This window comes from Lepus europaeus, chromosome 18, assembly GCF_033115175.1.
Source record: "Lepus europaeus isolate LE1 chromosome 18, mLepTim1.pri, whole genome shotgun sequence".
NCBI classification, from domain to species: Eukaryota; Metazoa; Chordata; class Mammalia; order Lagomorpha; family Leporidae; genus Lepus; species Lepus europaeus.
The window spans coordinates 55,391,385-55,413,094 of record NC_084844.1 but is presented as its reverse complement, the minus strand read 5'-3'; the positions used below and the strand labels follow the sequence as shown (position 1 = coordinate 55,413,094).

Genomic DNA, 21,710 nt, shown 5'->3' with positions numbered 1-21,710 from the left:
TCCAATAGGACTTTTTAAAAAGTCTGTATTCCAGTACATGAATGAACCCTATTTTATGTAAAACATATCTGATTTCTGGAAACTTAGATCCTTTCCAACAATTTATCTTACAGATGATGTTTTGTTGGGCATGCTTCCATTTAAATCTTTGTGAAAAGCTTAGATTTAAGTCTTCAGGATAACATCCATAGAAATGTATCTGCTAGAGGCTGATGCTGTAGGGTAGTCAGTAAAGCTACTGCTTGAGAGGTTGGCATCCCATATGGGCACTGGTTCAAGACCTGGCTGCTCCACTTCTGATATAGCTCCCTGTTAATGCACCTGGGAAAACAACAGAAGATAGCCCAAATCCTTGGAGCCCCACATCCACGTGGGAGATCTAAAAGGAGCTCCTGGCTCCTGGCTTTGGACTGGCCCTACTCTGGCCATCGCAGCCATTTGGGAAGTGAACCAGCGGATGGAATACATCTCTCTCTCTCTCTCTCTCTCTCTCTCCCTCTCCCTCTCCCTCTCTCCCTCCCTCTGTAAACTCTGCCTTTCAATACATTAATAAATCTTAAAAAAAAGAAATGAATGTGATGGGTCAAATGGTAGAAGTATTTTTAGTGTTCTTTGTAAATACTTTTAGATTATTTCCCAGATAAGGCTTATATTCACTACTTAATTTTTTAAACTTGATATGTTGAAAAAATGCTCATAACCGTGTTTTAATTCAAATGTCTACATATCTATATGCATAACTACTAGTAATGCTAAACTTTAAAAAAATATATATAAACCATTTGGATTTTTTGATCTTTGAATTTTTTTCTTGACCTTTGTCTAAATTCCTCCTGGGCTATTTGTCTTTTTCTCTTCTGATTACTGCATTACTCAGAGTCTCTAACCAAAAAACAAAAATAGAGTTTCCACACACTAACTTTTTTGAGGAAAACTAACTGAAGGGACTGTTTATGAAAACCGGAGAAACCTAAGAGGTCAGGCATTATCCTGGGCCAGAAGTGCTGAGGTTGCTCCATCAGCATCCCTGGGCCTGAGGCTTGGAGAGGAAAGAGAAAGAGAGCCCTCACCCTCAGCGGAAGTGGGCAGGCTGAGGCCAAGGGAACAAATACCTGCATTGCATTCTCCCTTCCTCCAGTCGCCTCCTGGTGCTCATTGTGGCCCAGCTCCTAGGAAGCTGGAGGGCAAAAGCAGCCATTGACAAAGTCCCTGCAAGGCAGCCTCCTAGGTCACAGAAAACACAGGATGTGGGAAGACATGAGGACTTGGGGGGTCAATGACAGGAGAGGAGAGGAACAGGTGGGCGATGTCCAGTACAACCAATGAGAACTTTTGAACACCTAAAGGATTTTACCTTTCCTCCCCTCTACGTTGCATGTTTCTCTTGCGCTCCCTGTGAGAGCTCAGCTGGTAGAGCGGAGGACTGTAGTACCTTTCTGCAGATTTCTCTTTTAAGTTCTATGATATTTTGTGACCTACAGCTCTAAAGTTTTCATGGAGTCCAATCCAGCGATTGTTTTTCTAAAGGACACTGTTCCTAGTTTCTATGCTTTCAAAGACCTTTCACAAACATTAAGATGGATCTGAAACTTATGGAAAGTTTTCTAGTTCTTTCACTGCTGTGTTGTCCTTTTATTTAGAGTATATATACTTACTGTGGAATATTCAGCAAAGATAAATCAGAAAACTAGATATACATGATTTTACTCAGCAGTGACACACATGACAGACACTTCCAAAAATTCATGGAATATGGAATTAAAAGATAAGTTTATTTTGATGTAAAATAATTTTGAAATAAATTATGCATTATCCATGAACCTTTTGAAGACCTCTTGTGTGAATCAATTTCAAAATGTCATATGAAAATAAACTTATCTTTTAATTCCATTTCCTGTAAACTTTTGGAAGGACCCTGATATTCATGTCTTGGCGTGTTTTATTCAGTAGCTTTTTTTTGGTAAAGTCTTTCTGTTAGTCCATTCACATTTATATCATCCATATCTATATCTATTTCTATGTGTATATATACATACATGTACACATATATAAATGTGTGTGCATATATACACATATGAAAGGTCTTCAGAAAGTTCATGAAAACTCTGTGTTATGAAGAAGCTATTTATGGATTCCAAATTCTTTTTGCATTAAAATACAGTCATCTTTTTTGTTTTCCACACACACGTACACACACACATACACACATCAATCACTATGTTATTTTTGAATGTACTTTTTCAATAAAATTTTGAACTTGAGGCCAGTGCTGTGGCATATCGGTAAAAGCTGCTGCCTGAAGTGCCGGCATCCCATATGGGTGCCAGTTTGATTTCAGTCAGATCTTCCATCTGCTGGTTCACTTTCCAAATGACCACAATGGCCAGAGCTGAGATGATCCAAAGCCAGGATCCAGGAGTTTCTTCTGGGTCTCCCAGGTAGGTGCAGAGGCCCAAGGACTTGGGCCATCTTTTACTGCTTTCTCAGACCATAGCAGAGAGCTGGATTGGAAGTGGAGCAGCCGGGACTTGAACCGGCGTCCATATGGGATGCTGGCACTGTAGGCTGGGGCTTTAACCCACTGTGCTACAGCACCAGCTCCACTAATATATATATATATATATATATATAATATACCTTTAAAAAAGAGATATCATTAATTTTGTAAAGCATAATTTTAAATAAGCAATGTATAGTTTTCTCTCATTTGAATGTATCATAATTTATTTCTCTAATTCCATATTGTTGAACATTTAGGTCATTAAATCTTTAGTAGTTGGCTAAAATGATATGGACTGGAAACAAAAACTCAAACTGGACTTCAGTTAGGCTTATATTTAACTGATAAATACATTCAAGGAATAGTTACATCTTCATAAAATTGAATCTTCTACAAAAACTTGGTGTGTGTGTATATATATATATATGTTTATTTACTTTTTTATGTATTTCAATAAAGATGTGCAGTTTTCTTCACAGTTTCAACAAATTTCTTTACACTTATTTGTACCTTATGATTTGGTTGTTGTTTTGAGAATACATTCTCTGCTGGTTTATTGTGGCTATTTGGAAAGCTATTGAAATTTGCAATTTATTTTGTCATATGCTCCTAGCCTTTCTCTTTTGTTTTGCTATATTTTTGTAACATTTATGAATAATAACATTTATGAATAATAATACATTTATCTTCTATTTCACAACAGTCATTAATATTTTGCATTTATTATTGCATTGGTTAGGAATCTAGAGTAAGTTTTTCTTTTTCTTTTTTTTTTTTTGACAGGCAGAGTGGACAGTGAGAGAGACAGAGAGAAAGGTCTTCCTTTTGCCGTTGGTTCACCCTCCAATGGCCGCCGCGGTAGCGCGCTGCGGCCGGCGCACCGCGCTGTTCCGATGGCAGGAGCCAGGTGCTTCTCCTGGCCTCCCATGGGGTGCAGGGCCCAAGGACTTGGGCCATCCTCCATTGCACCCCCTAGCCACAGCAGAGAGCTGGCCTGGAAGAGGGGCGACCGGGACTAGAACCCTGTGTGCCAGCGCAGCAAGGCGGAGGATTAGCATAGTGAGCCGCGGCGCCGGCTGAGTAAGTTTTTAAATACTCAAGCTGGGGGAGGGGTGTCACTGTGCCTCTTCTCTGCTAATGGAAATGCCTTTACTAATGTAGGGGCCCTCCTTGGATAGAATAGGCTGATCCTGGAGTGGGATTGAGTGTCACCAGTTAGCAAAGAACCATGTTAGCACTTCTCAATAGCTTTCTCCATTGATGTCTGGTTGGGTATGGTAATAACACTAGATTTACTTGTTGAATGAGTCTCACCAGTTGGTGGCACATTTGTGTCTAAATAAATATCTGGATTTCACTTACTAGTATTGTACATAGATGTTTTGCACTATTCATAAGTTAAATTAATCTGGGGTTTTATTTTCTTATGCTATATCTATCACTTTTAGTATTAGTTTATAGAATAAAGGCCCTGAGAAGTCCCATAGGAAAGAAGTTTGTTTAATTCTGTTATTCTAGCATTGTCAATATTATTTCTTGAGGAAATCTACTTGTATATTACTTTTTAGTGCTGTTAAAAAATAAATGACAAGGCCGGCGCCGTGGCTTAACAGGCTAATCCTCCGCCTTGCGGCGCCGGCACACCGGGTTCTAGTCCCGGTTGGGGCACCGGATTCTGTCCTGGTTACCCATCTTCCAGGCCAGCTCTCTGCTATGGCCCAGGAGTGCAGTGGAGGATGGCCCACGTGCTTGGGCCCTGCACCTGCATGGGAGACCAGGAGAAGCACCTGGCTCCTGCCATCGGATCGGCGCCGTGCACCAGCCACAGCGCGCCAGCCGTGGCGGCCATTGGAGGGTGAACCAATGGCAAAGGAAGACCTTTCTCTCTGTCTCTCTCACTGTCCACTCTGCCTGTCAAAAAACAAAAACAAAAAACAAACAAAAAAAACACAACTAAATGACAGACTGGGAGAAAGATTCACAACATACTTGCTGGGGAAAAATTATTATAAATAATATTTGTAAATTAGAAAAAAAAGAGAAACTATCATATGTCTGATCTCATTAGAATGAAACCATTCAAATTTTAAAGAAAAGCCACACGTTTCACTCATTTCATTGGGTAGAAATGATTGAAAATATCTAGGGTTGGAAAGGATGAGGAGACAGTAGTCCTCATAGCTATGAATAAAAAGAGTCATTTTGGATAGAAATTTCACAGCACTTATTTTAAAAAGTATTAATTATGGAGTTCTCTATTACTTCTGTAATAAATTAACAGAAACTGAGAAACTCAAAGCAATATGGTCTACCTCCTCCACACACCCATGATAACTTTGTGAGGTGATGTGTATATTAATTTTACATTCTCATCATGTTGTACACTTGAAATATGTGCTGTAAAGAGGTAATGTAGGTTAGTAATATCCATTTGTATTTAAAATACAATATATTTTATATGCATTTATGCAAATATAACACATAGAAGAACTGTTGGAATAGATACATCCCAAATTATTATTGGCATTATCTTTCAGGAGAGAACTAGGGCTGGAGTGGAAAATGAAGGTGACTGTATATTTGACCCTATATATTCTGTACTATTTAAATTAACAATAAAAATGTCATTACATGTTATTAGTGTAACAAAAATAAGCTTACTCTGAAAATACATAGAAAAGAAACAGAAAATTCCTTGGGACTTTGCAGAGGGAAAAAAGGTCATGACACTGCAAGATAAACCATTGTTAAACTAAGGCAGGAAAAGTTATACTGGATTTATTTTAGTTTAGCTATAAAAGCAAAATAAAACTGCCAAACTGGAAACAAAATGTGCGGAGACTTACTACCAAGCTCTGATTTACAGGTATTCTTTATGTATTAACTAAAGATTTATTGTTAAATTTGAAAATAATGAGAAAACAGGGAAATGGCTCTTAGATACCAGAGTCCTATGAGTGCAGAGGTTTTGAAGATGAGCCAGGAGTCCTTGAGTTCACATAACAGTACTGTCCTTAGTACATGTACATAGTGCCCCCTGGCCCATCTACTCCATTAAAAATGCTCATTGTCTGTAGATGATAAATGCTGGTTTACAGGTAAGACTCTTAGTGGTGCCATGGGGCTCTTAGATCCTGCTCAACTCACCTTTAGAGCAACATCTTCCCCCTCACCTTTGCAGGCACCCACATCTGTGCCCACAGCTTTGATACCCCACACCCTTTCATGCATCACGACTTTGCTAGCATTGTTCCATCTGAGATGTTCTTTCCTACTATGTTCCCCCTCTAGCAACACCCTCATACCTCCTGTCTCATGGGTTTTCTCTTCTCTGTTTCCTACCTGGTCAGGCAGTCAGTTACACCCTCTTCTGAGCACTCAAGCCAATGAGACTGTTTAAGTTTTATTTTTGTTAATGTAATACATGAAGATACTTCAAAACTCTAATAGAGCTACAAGGCTCAGGACAGAACACAGTGCCACATCACCACAATTCTTGCTCTCTACAAGCCACAATTGATAAGCCACCATTCCTCCCATCATTACTTCCAAGTTTCAGTCTATATTGACAAAGAACATGCTCATGCTGCCATTGCTTTTTCATTGCAGATATTAGAAAGCAGACTCCTACAGCAGAGTTTGAATATTTAGTTTTTTTTTTTTTCAGACCTCTGGCACCTCCCAAGGGTTCTCCTGTAAATTAACACTATGTATATGTTTATGATTATAAATACTGTTCATCTTAGATTACATTATATTTCTCTTTTTTTTTGACAGGAAGAGTGGATAGTGAGAGAGAGAGAGAGAAAGGTCTTCCTTTTTGCTGTTGGTTCACCCTCCAATGGCCGCTGCGGCCGGCTCATCGCGCTGATCCGAAGCCAGGAGCCAGGTGCTTCTCCTGGTCTCCCATGCGGGTGCAGGGCCAAGGACTTGGGCCATCCTCCACTGCACTCCCGGGCCATAGCAGAGAGCTGGCCTGGAAGAGGGGCAACCGAGATAGAATCCGGCGCCCCAACTGGGACTAGAACCCGGTGTGCCGGCGCCGCAAGGCGGAGGATTAGCCTGTTGAGCCACGGCGCCGGCCACATTATATTTCTTGTATATCTTTCTTTTCCAAAATTAATAAATATTTTTGCTGCTTGTTTCTTGATAAGGTGACTTTTGGGCAAACACTTGGAGGAACAGCAAGGAACCATGGGAATGGGCATTCCCACGGGGATGGGAATTCCACACAGAAGCAATGCCTGGGACAGAGCTCCTGGGTTGGACTGTGCTTGGAGAGGCAGAGCAAGAATGTTAGTGTGAGTATAACAGAATGATAAGAAGAGTGGTTCTGACTGATGTGGTGGAAGGGATGTAGAGTCTTGTGGTCATGACAGAGACTTGGGATTTTATTCTGAATGTGATGCAAATCAATGGAAGATTCTGAGAAGAGAAATGGCAAGGCCAAACTTCTGTTTTTTGTTATTTTGTATGTATTTTTAAAAATAAATATTACTCTTATGATGGACCTTAAGAACTATTATGAGCAATTATATGCCAAAATTGGGTAGCCTACCAGAAATAGATAATTCTTTTGTACACATATACAAGATTCAAGATTCAAGACTGAATCATGATGAAAGAAAAAATCTGAAGAGATTAATGAGTGAGGAGATTGAATCACTGATAAAAAGTCTCCGATCAAAGAAAAATGCAGTACCCAAGGGTTTCACTGCTGACTTCTACCAAATATATAAAGAAAAACCAATAACAATTCTCTACAAACTTTTCCAAAAAATGAAAGAGGAAAAAATACTTCCAAATTCCTTTGTCAAGATCAATATCATCCTGATACCAAAGCCACACAAGGACTTCACAAGAAAAGAAAACTATAGGTCAATATTTTCGGTGAACATTGATGCAACCATCCTCAACAAAATACTAGCAAGCTCAACTCAGTAACACATCGAATGGATCATTCACCATGATCAACTAAGATTTGTCTGTGGGATTCAAGAATGATTCAATATTTGCAGATCAATAAATAGAATCAATTAATAGAATCAAAGATAAAAATCATATAGTCATCTCATCATATGCAGAAAAAGAATTTTGACAGCATTTAACTCAATTTCATGATAAAAACACTCAACACATTCAGCATAGAAGGAATGTACTTCAGAACAGTAAAGGTACATATGATATGCCCACAGCTAACAGTACACTCAATGGTGAAAAATTGGAATCCTTTCCTCTAAGGTCTGGAATAAGGCAAGGCTGTCCACTCTTGCTACTTCTATTCAACGTAGTATTGAGAGTCTTTGCTACAGCAATAAGGCCAGAGAAAAGAAGTTAAAGGCATCAAAAATAAGTAGGAATATAGTAAAACTGTCAGTGTTTGCTGATGATAGGATCCTCTGTACATAAAATATTAGAACAATAACAACAAAACTCTGATAAATGAATTCAGTATAGTTGCAGGATAGAACATCAGTACAAAATAATCAGCAGTTTCTCTACACAAACTTTCCAAAACGGAACTTGAGGAAATAATCCCACTTATATTAGTTACAAAAAATACTTGGGAATGAATTTAACCAGGGAGGTGAAAGACTTGTGTACTAAGAAGTATAAAACACGAATGAAAGAAACCAAAGAAGACACAAATAAATGGAAAGAGATCAATGAGTGAGTGCATTTATGCAGAAGAAATGATATCATTAAAATGTCAATATTACCCAAAGCAATCTATAGATTCAGTGCAATTTCTTCCAAAATTCCAATGACATTTTCTATAAACATAGTAAAAATAATCCTAAAATTCAAATGACTAACAGGTATATGGAAAATATTTAAAATTACTAATCATTAGGAAGCTTTAAATTAAAAGCATAAAAAGATACTGCATTGCATATATTAGAATTGCTGGTATCAAAAAGATGAAAGATAACAAGTATTGGCCAGCATGTGAAGAAAAAGGAACTCACTTGTGGTGGGAAAGTAAATTAGTAGTCATTATGAAAAACTGTACGAAGTTTCCTCAAATAACTAAGAACAGAATTACCATGTCCAGATATCCTACTACTGAGCGTCTGTCCAAAGGAAATGAAATCAGGATGCTGGAGAATTGTCTCTACTTCCATGTTCACTGCAGCTTTATTCACGACAGTGAAGTTACGGAATCAAATGAAGAATCCATCCATGGATGAATGGATAGAAAAATGGTATGTATGCACAACGGAATACCACTCAGTCCTGAAAAGGGAGGGAATTCTACTTTCCTAACCATGCATAGAATTGAAGAACATTACGTTAAGTGAAATAAGTCAAACACAGAGAGACAAATATCACATGTTCTCACTTAGATGTGAATCTAAAACTCAGAGAAGCAGAGTATGATGGTGGCTATGAGAAGCTGGCAGAGGAGGGCAATGGGAATGGGAAATGATGGTCAAAGGGTATAAAGTCTCAAAAAAGAGGAGTATATTTGCTTTTCTGGATATCTGGTAAATATATAGCTAAATAGTTGAGTACTATATGTTTCAATATTACTAAGAGAATAAGTTGAAAATGTCTTGGGCAGATGTTTGACCTAGCAGTTACAACGCTGATTAAGACGCCTGCATCCCACATTGGAGTGTCTGGGTTTGAACACTAGCTCCAGCTTTCTGTTAAGGGCTGGAGGAAAGGATGGCTCAAGTAATTGGGCTCTTGTCACCCATGCAGGAGACAATTTGGGTCCCTGACTCCCAGCTTTAGCTAGGCACAGCTCTGGCCATTGAGGAGCAAACCAGTAGATGGGAGCCTCCCCCCTCCCCAGTATGTCTTGTCTTTCTGCTTCTCAAATAAATAAATAAAAAAATTTAAAAGATAAAATGGATTATCACAAAAAATGTTAAATATCTGAGGCGATGGATGTGTTAATCAACTTGATTTAATCATTCCACATTAAAACATATACAAGTGTAATCTGTTGGGGGCCAGCCCTGTGGCACAGGTTAAAGCCCTGGCCTGTGGCACCAGCATCCCATATGGGCTGCTGGTTCAAGTCCTAGCTGTTCTATTTCCAATCCAGCTCCCTGCTAATGAACCTGGGAAAACAGTAAAAGATGGCACAAGTCCTTAGGCCCCTGCACCCATGTGGGAGACATGGAAGAAGCTCCTGGCTCCCAGATTTGGATAGGCTCAGCTCTGGCTGTTGTGCCATCAGGGAATGAACCAGTGGATGGAAGACCTCTTTTTTTTTTTTTTGACAGGCAGAGTGGATAGTGAGAGAGAGAGACAGAGAGAAAGGTCTTCCTTTGCCGTTGGTTCACCCTCCAATGGCCGCCACGGCCGGCGCACTGCGCTGATCCAAAGGCAGGAGCCAGGTACTTATCCTGGTCTCCCATGGGGTACAGGGCCCAAGCACTTGGGCCATCCTCCACTGCACTCCTGGGCCATAGCAGAGAGTTGGCCTGGAAGAGGGGCAACCGGGACAGAATCCGGTGCCCCGACCGGGACTAGAGCCCGGTGTGCTGGCGCTGCTAGGCGGAGGATTAGCCTGTTGAGCCACAGTGCCGGCCCTAAAATAAATCTGTCAATATATGAGAAAAACAAATTTAAAAAGATATTCAGACTGCCATAATGGGTTTAGTCAACCCTGGAGCACAGGTGGAAGCAGAGAGACCAATTGAGAAGCTGTTGGCAATAATCCAAGAGATGATGGCGACTTGGACCTTAAGTGGATATTTTGAAATTGAATTGATAGAATTTATGAGTAGATTGGATTGGAGTGTGAGATAAAGAGCCCGATTAATAAGAGCCCATGAATTACCAGGAGGAAAAGAAAGCTATGCATCAGAAGCAATGGGTGGCAGGCCTATTAATGGCTGATCTATACAGTGATCTGCCCTCAAGGAGACCCAACAGGCCAGTCCACTGCAGTGGCTTTCAATGTGGTAAGCCTGGGTTTCAGCAGAAGTCAACTTGTGAAGAGCCCTGGCAGCTCTGCCAAGAGTTGGATCACTGGAAATGGACCTGCCCTGGAGTCGAAGGATGCCCAGGTCAGAGCCACAGATCTTATTGGCTCTAAGCTGAAAAGCCCTTCACTCAGCCCAACTTCCAAAGTGACCACTGTAGCTGAGGGGACGGCCAAGTAGGGTCAGCAACATTGCAGGCAGAACTGTAAATTTCTTGTTAGAGATGCCCCCTGCCTTTACCTGGCCAGCTCTCCTCCCAGGCCAGCTAAGTAATGAAAGTCAACAGAGTGCCTTCCCCTAGGAGGTTCACACCTCCCTTAGGATGTACCCCATGTGAAGAGATAGATAGGTCTGGGCCTCTTAACTTACAAGGCCTAAAGCCCACCAGATTATTATCAAGCCCCTTCTGTCAGGTTGTATTTGCCTCTCAATCAGAAAACTTAATTGTAGCTTAGACAGCACCTTTCTTAGCTCCTCTAATAATGACTCTGTCCTTTGTTCTAGGCCCTGTCTAGTGCACTTGGGCCTCATTCCTTCATAATCATAACCTCTACTCTACCACCAATGGCTCTACTCCCAACCTGTGTGTACTGATGGTCCTCTTCCCCCACTTAATGCTGTATAATTGTTCCGACCTGGTTAATGCCACTCTTAGGATCATTGGTTACTATCCTCACCCTGTCTTTTATGACCTTGTCTAAATATGATCAGAGTCGGCGAACTTGGAAGGCTTCCATAGCCTTGGCAACTCATGACGACAGCCTAGGGTGGTTACTGGTGCCATAAACTAGAGTGTCAGTTTGTTGGGTCAACAACAGGAGCCACTGTGCACTTGCTCCTCATGTGGGATCTCTGTCCTTAATGTGCTGTACATTGTGATTTAATGCTATAACTAGTACTCAAACAGTATGTTTCACTTTGTGTTTCTATGTGGGTGCAAACTGTTGAAATCTTTACTTAATATATACTAAATTGATCTTCTGCATATAAAGAGAATTGAAAATGAATCTTGATGTGATTGGAAGGGGAGAGGGAGCGGGAGAGGGGAGAGTTGTGGGTGGGAGGGGGAAGCCATTGTAATCCATAAGCTGTACATTGGAAATTTATATTCATTAAATAAAAGTTAAAAAAAAGCCCATGAATTAATTAATTCCCTCTCTACATAACAGGGAAAAGAAGCTGAGGGATCAAGAACTTTGGTGATGTATGCTACGTAACTAGAGGAAAGCACCTATTAAATTTCCTGGCATATGGTAGACACTTATTAAAAATGATGTTCATTTACTATGTGACAGGAGGACCTACACTACAGTGCTCTTAGTATCCTATCTCATAATGCCTTATTTATCTCTATTTCTACCTGTCGATCCAATTAATCAATCAATTAAACAATCAATGAATTAACCAACAAATTAGCCACAAGTGCTTACGAGTGTTCACTTTATTTGCAGTTTTGTGGCAACAGAAATGGTAACACTGGCTATACCAATGTCAACAGCTAACATTTACTGACTGGTGACCACATTATCACTTTTCACATGTTATCTCATTTTAATCCTTGTAACAACCCAATGGGGAGTATATCACTATTACTTCTATTTTACAGATGAGGGAACGGGGACTCAGAGAAGAGAAAATCCTTCTCAAGGCCATGCTATTAGTAAATAGTCCAGTCAGCAGTTAGACTTAGGTCATCTCAGGAAATAGAATCCTTGTATCAAAAGGAGCTTACAAAGGATTATTTCTCTGGGCAAAAGATGATTGGGTAAACAAAGGTAGGATACACAAATGAAATCGTGCCATCTTTTGTGTTCTGGAAAGCAAAAAAGGAACACTCTGGAACAATATGGGTAGGATTTAGATGGAATGAAATAAGAGTAACTCTAAATGAGGAGGGCAGTGGGGGTAGGTCTAAAATGGATGCTGCTGCTGTGAGGAGTCAGACAGAGGCCTGGTCTGGCTGTATTGAAAGGTTCAGGCTGGGAAGTGGTAGAGTGATTGTGGGCCACGCTTCCAGTTCCCCACCTGCTAAGCTATATATTGGATTCCCAGTAGGGAAAGTTTTCTACTGAGACACTGGGAGGGCTTCACTGGCCCTGGACACACTTTCAGGGGATTCCCCCAGCCCACATTATAAAAAAATATTAAAATGTAATCACTAAGTGCATTAAAAACTAGATAATTTCTATATAGCAAAATGCAACAGGATTTTAGGAATCCCTAGTTGAATTTCAGTTTTGCCAATACCCTAAAGCCAAAAGATGTTACCATCCAAAGTGAAGTATGAAATGGTTATTTTTGACCCTCAAACCCTTCACTCTCTCTGAGGATGTAAAGAGAGTCAGGAGGTGGGAGATGAATAGGGAATTGTTAGCGAGAATTGTTAGTTGAGTTGTACCTAGTCTGTCTTTAAGGGAGATTTAGGGCAGCTACCACTTTCCCATAAAATCCAGTAGGAGGGGCTTTAAGGAGTTAACTTGGTGAACTTTTTGTGCATCTCCAACAGTTTGAGTGATACAGTGGACTGGGGTCTAACTTATACCTGAGAAATTTTGAGCATATGAGAAGTGCTGATCAACCCCTAAGAGGGGAACTGGGGAGAGTATGTTGCCATGGAGGTCAACAAGCTCTGAGCTTGTTTTGGGAAATGAGACACAGATGTCTCCAATGGACCAGAAGTCAGCTACCGGCATGGCAGAATTGCCAGAGGTTGTTTTAGTTTCAGTGCAAGCAGTTTATTTACAGGGGGTAAATGAATCACTGGAGAACACAACCTGTAGGGGAGAGGACCCCATTGACTGATTAAGGGTCTCCACAGAGTCCGTGTGAGTGTTACAACGGAAAAAGGGTCAGCTTTTTGTCTGGCTCTGATGCTGACTCCTAACAACATGATCCTTACGGTCCCCTTTTCTCCTTTTATTTATTCAAATGGGAAAGTTTAGTTGTGACAGGTGAGAAAAGAAAGAAGTGTTAATCACATGCCCTTCCCCACTCCCACAGAAAATTTAGATTAAACCAAATTCAAAATCACCTGGTGAATACATCTCAACACCCATGCTTGTCTCACCAAACGGTTATGCATTTGACACACATGAGTTAAGTTGGCACACATTCATGTTGTTGCCACAACTAAATTCTCCCTAATTTTGATTTTGTAGTTTTTTTTTTCATATTTTGGAGTCTCAGATTTTAAACGCTCAAGATAGGGGTTTTAAATGGCTTCTGCAGCCTATAGTACTATCTAATGGGTCAAATCACTCTGGTCACAGTAGAAAGATCTCTGGGAATTGGATTCTGAAGATGTGAGTTCAAGTCCTGGCTCTACGGTTTATTTCTGTAATTCTGAGCAGGTCGATCCTCCTGCTGGGGCTCAGTTTTCTTATCTATGAAGTGAGGCAGTTGGGCTAGTGGACCTGTCACATTCTGGTTGGGTCTAACATTTATGTCTTTGGGATTCCACTGGTGGTTTGCGGAACCTGACGTATAGTCAGCCTAAATACACATTTGTTTGCTCAATGAATAAACCAGTGACAGCTGGAGTTGGCTGGGAGCCCCTTCCAGTGTTTTCCTTATATCCCTTAGGAACTGAGTTTCCTCTGGGTCCTCCTCTGGGGGATAAGCAGGCAGGGGAGACACGCTTACCTTGTTGAGGGTGTTGAGAGCTGCCTGGGCTGCTGTGAGTGCTGGCTCCGCTTTAGCCAGGTCTTCCTCACAGTCCTTCTGCTTCTGCCTCACCTCTTGCATGATGAGGGCCACCCTCTGCTCCTCCTCATCGGCAACGGCCTTCTCCCTGCTCACTTTATCAGTCTCCACGCCTACCACCCGAATCAGCTTGTCTGCATCTTCATTCTTCTGCTTCAGCTCCACTTCCTGGGTGGCCAGCTTGGCTTTCAGGTCATCCACCTGCAAAGGAGAAGCACAGGGCTCATCACGAGGAGTGAGAAGTAGTGAAAGAGTGAGCAGAGGGACTGTGGTCATGGCCTGGATGAGGACCCAACAGTGCAGAACAGAACACCAGCTCATGATGCAAAGGTCACAGGTGGAAGCCAGCTCCTAGCTATAAAAAGGAAAGCAATGCTGGATATCCCTTCCTCCTCACAGAATATTACAAACAACATAAGCCCTGACCTTGTGCCTTGTTGCCGAATGACTTAAGGTGCTTCTCACTGACACTGGTGCCTATATCCTACAAGCATCAAGTGCCTACCATGATAGTCTGCACATAGTAGCCACTTAATAAAGATTAGTTGTTTAATTTGGATTGGCTAATGTGAACAGCCAGTGTTGTGTTGCAGTGGGTTAAGCTGCTGTTTGTGACGCAGGCATCCCATGTCAGAGTGCTGGTTTGAGTCCTGGCTGCTCTGCTTCCAGTCCAGCTTCCTGCTAATGCACCTGGAAAGGCAGCAGAAGCTGATCCAAGTACTTGAGTCCATGCCACCCATGTGGAGACCCAGATGGAGTTCCTGGCTCCCAACTTTGCCCTGGTCCAGACCTGGCTGTTGAGGCCATGTGGGGAAGTGAACCAGTAGGTGGAAGATCTTTCTCTGTCTCTTCCTGTTTCTCTGTTATTCTGCCTTTCAAATAAATAAATTTTTTTAAACTGGCTAATGTGGGCCGGTGCCGCCGTAGCTCACTAGGCTAATCCTCCGCCTACAGTGCCGGCACACCGGGTTCTAGTCCTGGTCAGGGCACCAGATTCTGTCCCAGTTGCCAACTCTCTGCTGTGGCCCGGCAAGGCAGTGGAGGATGGCCCAAGTGCTTGGGCCCTGCACCCGCATGGGAGACCAGGAGAAGCACCTGGCTCCTGCCTCTGGATCAGCACGGTGCGCCGGCCGCGGCGGCCATTGGAGGGTGAACCAACGGCCAAGGAAGACCTTTCTTTCTGTCTCTCTCACTCACTGTCCACTCTGCCTGTCAAAAATAAATAAATAAATAAATAAACTGGCTAATGTGGAGAGTTCTATGGTTCACACAAAGGGAATGTTGCTATTCATCCTGAGAGGCTCAATACACAGATGGCCAGTGGCCAGATTATATACAAAAGCATAATTCTGACCTACAACCTGCAGCACCCTGTCTAGGAAACCAACCCTTTGTCTGTAACAACCATCTCAGGGAGCCAGCATGCACAAGTCAGACAGGCAGAAAGTCAGATTTCTATACCTAGTGGTAACCCAGCAAGACAAACAACAAACCCTATGACAACTGACCCCAAATGGCTAGGATTTGAGTAACAATGAACCATATTAATTTTGTCTCTGCTTCTGACTTAAAAGCAGCTAGAGAAATCCAAACATGTTCCCCCTGATCAATCATGCAGGAGTCCCCACTTCTAGTGAGTCTAATTACAGCTTCCCATGCCAACACCCTCCAATCAGGCACACCTGAAGCCATCCCCCTCTTCACTACACAGTCTTTCCACTTCTCCACCTGGCCTTGACTCTTTGCTAAATGCAAGGGATGGTGGCTGACTCCCTTTCTGCAGTAAGCTCTGAACAGATTGCTTTGGAATGGCTCTCCTTTGGTAGGTCTTAAATCATTACTAGGAATAGATGACCAGGTCAAGGTGGGACAGCAAGAATCCCACTGATCCAGGCCAGCTAGATTCTACCATCCACTGAAGTCATGCCTAATCAGGAGGCATTAGTGAAGTGATGGGAATACAATCCCAGGAAAACCATCTTTTTGTCTCAAGAGCTAGGGGTAGAGGAGGAGTTTTTTTTTATTTGCATTCAGAGAAGCACAGTAAGGTGGTCCTCAGAATGTGTTTCCTGGGCAAGCAGCATCAGCATCGTCCATAAATCTGGTGGACATGCAAACTCCCAGGCCCACATCCAGACCTACTGGTTCAGAAATTCTGGGAGGGGGCCTGACAATCTGTGCTATCACAAGAGCTTCTGGGTGATTCCACTGCCTCCTTGGGCTTGAGATTCACTGGCCTAGTGTAACAGCTTTTTCAGATGCAAAGGGAAGGTGCAGGCCTATTTATCTCTGGACAGGAAAATGGCCATTTGTATGTGCAGCATGGCCCATAAACTTCACATTCCAGAATGACCTCTTGCCTCTCATTTTCCTGCCGTCTATTTCACGCAACAGCCAAAGATTACTTCAGAGCTCCTGGAACGCGTCAGACAGATTCGAAAGCTTTATGATGCAAAATACATAAGGGCAAAAAATAAAAGTGAGGCTTAGACACTGCTGATAATTCCCTTTTCATGGCAGATCAGAAGCAAAGAAAAGGAAGGGGGGAAAAAAAAGAATGCTGTTTAATTTTGTGTATTCATAGCAACTGGAGACTTTGTGTTAACCTCCAATGGAGGCCCGCTCCCTAGAACTTGTCTCAGATTCACGTGTTGGAAGGTTAATCCGCTGCCAGCTCCCGTTGTTCAGCTGCAGAGTTATTTCTACAAGGACAAAGATGCAATTGTAAATCAAAATGATTGAGTCACATAATCACTCCAGTCAGCAAACACACTGGGGACTTTTGGTTCCTTTTTAAATCTTCTGAGATTTGAGAAAATTGAAGTGGATTTTTTTTTTGGTCGTTGTTTTGTTTTATTGACTGCAGACGTGGCTTGTGACCTCAGGTCCGAGGTAAATGATCACCAGCACTGCGAACAGTGGCTTAGGAGCTCTTAAGCTGTTGACAAGGAAGTGACACGGGGGTCCCATCCATTAGAATGAGGCCGCTCCCCAGAAAGCTACAGAGAAGGCAGAGCTCAGGTTCTTTTGCACTGGAAGAGATGGAAATAGGTTACTTTTAAGACATTGATTTACTTATTTGAAGGGCAGAGTCTCTCTCACACACACACACACACACAGAGAGAGAGAGAGAGAGAGAGAGATATCTTCCATCTGTTCATTTACTCCCCAAATGGTTATAATGGCAGAAGCTTGGTCAGGCTGAAACCAGGAGCCGGGAACTTCATTGTGATTTCCTACGTGGGTGGCAGGGCCCCAAGTACTTGGACCATCTACAGCAGTTCTCCCAAGCACATTAACAGGGAGCAGCCGGGCCCTGAATCAGTGCTCCGATATGGGATGCTGGTGTTGCAGGTGGTGGCTTAACACACTATGCCACAACACAAGTCCCAGAAATAAGTTACTTTAAAATCCATTTCTTCTTTCTCTGTATTCAAAACGCTGCAGGCACACTTTGGACCTTCCCTTGTTTAGAGACCCCCAAACCTGAATGGAAATATTAAGAGGGAGGGTGGCACAGACACGGAGGAGACCCCTTCCCTTTGCCCTGCTGGCCCCATGAGATGTGACCATGTGAGTGAGTGGGGAGGGGGGATGCCAGCTGAGGGAGGGAAGTGTTCGGTGGGGGTAGGTGGGCCTTGATCCTTGAAAGATGAAGCACAGGATGCTAGAGAGAGGAGAGGCTTCCTACGACCTTTGCCCCCAGAGCTTCAGACACCTTGGAAATGAAACAGAGAAGGCACCAGAGCAACTGAGAAGGAGCATAATCTTCAAAAAATACACAGTGAAAACTATGCATGGATTTCAAAATTTGGGGCACCTATCTAAGCCTACATTTTAATTCCTTTTTCCTATGAACTTTTGGAAGCACTCTCCCATTTTCCGGGACAGAAGTGCACCTGTCTTTCCTGGGTTGCCTGTTGTGCGTGGGGGTGGGGAGGTGGGGGTGGGGGTGGGTGGTAGAGTTTGGGCTTTGAATTTCCTGCCTTCCGAAGACTAAGTCTTTAACCTGAAGTGACCAGGTCATGCTGAAATTCAAGATGAGGCACTTTCTACTCTGCAATGAATGAGTCAGAGATGGATCCAGAACTAAATTGAATCTAGATACAGAAAAACAGATACATTTCTGACAATTCTGTAAACCTAAGTCTAATGTTTATATACTTTATTTTTTTTTTCTTTTTGACAGGCAGAGTGGATAGTGAGAGAGAGAGACAGAAAGGTCTTCCTTTTTGCCATTGGTTCACCCTCCAATGGCCACTGCGGCCGGCGCATCGTGCTGATCTGAAGCCAGGAGCCAGGTGCTTCTCCTGGTCTCCCATGGGATGCAGGGTCCAAGCACTTGGGCCATCCTCCACTGCCTTCCCGGGCCGTAGCAGAGAGCTGGCCTGGAAGAGGGGCAACCGGGATAGAATCCGGTGCCCCAACTGGGACTAGAACCCAGTGTGCCGGCGCCGCAAGGCGGAGGATTAGCCTGTTAAGCCATGGCGCCGGCTGTTTATATATTTTAGATTAATATCTAATTTAAAATTTTTGTCCATATTACCATTATCATTACAACTTTATGATAGCTGTTGTTGCTAGATAAGTCCAATCCTCACTGAGCCAGAGCTGTAAGATTCATTTAGTTTATCCTCAGCAAATTATAAGCACTAGAAACTGTTATCATCAGGTTGTTGGATACTGATACAATGTAATTCAAGGCTTTCCCCTTCTATCAAGATTACAGTATATTTTGATGGTATATTTCCATTTTCTACTAACAAAAGAACAGTTTCAAATGAAGACTTTATACCAGAGTTAGGAACCCTGAGCATCAGTTTTGCTGTAAGAATCATTGCTGTGACCATCCAGGGTAGTTATGGAATACACACTGATACACAGCATCATCAACAGCCATCCTCATCCCTTGCTCTGGGCTTTTAGGTGACTTTCGAGCTGGGCTCCTGGTTTTATCCTATCCATTTGACATTGACTCACCTATCCATTTATTTGTCCATGAGTACAACACCCCTACCATGTGCCCATCCTTGAAGATAAGAGACCCCTGAATCTTGGCCTCTGCCCTTGAAGAGCTGATAACAGTACCACATGATAGGGGCAGGGTAAGAACCGTAATTTAAGGATGAGCCACCGAGAAGGATGTCCATAACTGCTCAAAGCTGTAAAAGGGCCTCTTGGGGAACAGGTAGCGAGTTGTTTAGGTCTTGGCAGTGATGAGCAGATGAGATGGGGGTGTATATAAAGACAGAGATGTGAGCTGGTTGTGGAGTTTTGGAGGGACTACAAATGGTACTGCTGGACTCCAGGGCTCAGTATGTTAGAATGAAGAGGAAAAGGATAGAGCCATCCTCTTGAGTAGGACAAGTCAAGACTGCTGCTGGAATACAGTCAGGGAGGCTAAGTGACATGCTGTTCATTCATGAACTTATTCATTTGACAAGTATCACACGGGTGTCCACTCTGCCCAGGTACTGTTTTAGGCATGTAGGCTATATTGATGAACAAAACAAAAAGATCCCTGCCCTTACAGGGCTTGTATCCAAGGGATAGAGATGGATAACGAACAATAAGCACAACAAATACATAAATTATACAGTATAATAGATAGGATTAAGTGCAAAGGGAAAAGGATAAAATAGACCAGAATAAGGGGATCAGGAGTAATGAGGATTTGCAGTAGGAATCATTGAGAAGGTGGCAAAGCATTGAGCCATGGGAGCAAGAGAGGGCAGGCATCTCAGGTAGGGAACAGTCAATGTCAAGGCCTGGTGTGTCTGAGGGAAAAGCACCAAGGCAGTGTGGTGGGAGAGGGACAGCATGGGCAGAGGTCGGAGACAAGGTCTGAGAGCTACAGGGCAAGGCTAGAGAAGAGCCTTGAAATGGGAGCCTTTGCAAGGTTTTGATCAAAAGAGTGACACAGTCTGATTTACATTTTAAATGGATCACTCTAAGTTAATGACAGGCCCTGGGGTAGAGGGGGCAAAAGTAGAGGCGTGCAGTCTAGTCAGAAGGGGTCATGGCTGTCCTGGTAAAAGGTCACTGGCAGAGTAAGGTAGTAGTGGTGAAGAGGGTGTGATTCGGTGGTATTGGGGTGAGAGCTGACAGTGACTTTCTGATGGTTTGGGTATGGGTGTGATAGAAAGACAAAAGGGAGAAGAGTCAGGGACAGCTGCAAGGATTTTGGCCTGGGTGTTGATGTGGGAGGTAGTGGGTGAAGCAGGCTTGGAGTCGGGGAGAACTAGGGTATGGGCAGTAGTTTGGATGCTGAAGGTCCCCAAAATCATGTTAACAGTACCAAGAGGGGGAAAACTTAACTCAGTTATGGTAGTTGGAAGTGAGACTTTGAGAGATTATTGGATTGTATTGGGTTGTAAGCATGGGAGCCCCATGATCAAATAAACCCCAGTAGCTTTATAAGATCATAAGGCTTAGGCATGAACACACATGCTCCTTCTTGCCATGTTGGGACTCTGACACCGAGAACATTATCACCATAGGCTGAACTAATGGGGGCTGCCTGATCTTATAATGTGAAACTCCAGCACCAAGAGCTGAAATAAACCTTTCTCTATAAAGCTGGGCTGCCTCAGGTTTTTTGTTATAGTAGCAAAAGGCTGATTAATACAAGGAAATCCTAAGAGTAAAGTTTATTGAAATAATCCAGGTAAAGCTTGTCTAAACTGAGACATTTAGAATGGATATACAGCAGGAGGGATAAATTTGAAGGACATTTAGAAGACACAGAATTTGTTAATTATTAAAAACAGGGAGTGAGGGAAGGGAAAAGTCTAAGATACACTTCCCTCCAGTTACTGGCCCAATAACTGGATAGGTAGAAATATCTATAATTGTGCTTTGGTTTTTGGTAGGTTCAGATACTGACCCAAGCCAGATCTTGGGAGGAGTCTCTATTACCTATGTTCAGATAAAGCTGGATTTGCCTAACAGTATAATAAGGTTGCTTCTTATTAAACAGAGATCGCTTAAAATAAGAACAGGCATTGGTGCTTTGTTCATTGTCTGCTTAAAGGCCCAGAGTGTGTAAAAACTAGAATCCTGAGCTGCGCTCTGTGAGAGGGTCAGAGTATTTTCCCCGTCTCTCGCTCCCTGCACATCTTTTGCACAGACTGAGCAGCAATTCCCAGAACTCAGTGGTTTGGAGGTAGAACGGGGGGAGGGGTGGGAATACAGAAGATTCTGAGGGCGTTCTAAGTGCAGGGAGGGAAAAGGAAGATGAAGAGAGGGGAGAAGCTAAAAAAAAGATCTGGTAGTGCTGCATTCTGGGATTACATTCTATATTGTTTTCTACAAGTTCAGAGAGATGGAATGAAACAGAGAAAACACGCAACCTTTCTATGGTGAAGGTGTGTACCATGCAAACTGCTGGGACCTAGACTGGGATCTGTCTGGAAGCTCTAAAAAGGGGTTCTGATTATCACCCATATTGAAAGACAGTAACACCACAGGTCAATTTGCACATGTCATTAGTTGACATTGTGCTTGAATTGATCTCACCTTGAAAAAACAGAACGAAGAGGGGCCGGCGCTGTGGCTTACTTGGC

At 42.6% G+C, this 21,710-nt stretch overlaps 1 protein-coding gene across 1 annotated transcript in view; it reads right to left on the bottom strand.

The window, feature by feature from the left end:
- Positions 1 to 21,710, bottom strand: part of DNAH9 (dynein axonemal heavy chain 9) — a 359,765-nt gene that overhangs the window by 102,134 nt on the left and 235,921 nt on the right. Inside the window, exon 49 of the mRNA XM_062215967.1 lies at positions 14,086 to 14,346. Coding sequence (XP_062071951.1) covers positions 14,086 to 14,346 — 261 coding nt within the window. The remainder of the gene's footprint in view (positions 1 to 14,085; positions 14,347 to 21,710) is intronic.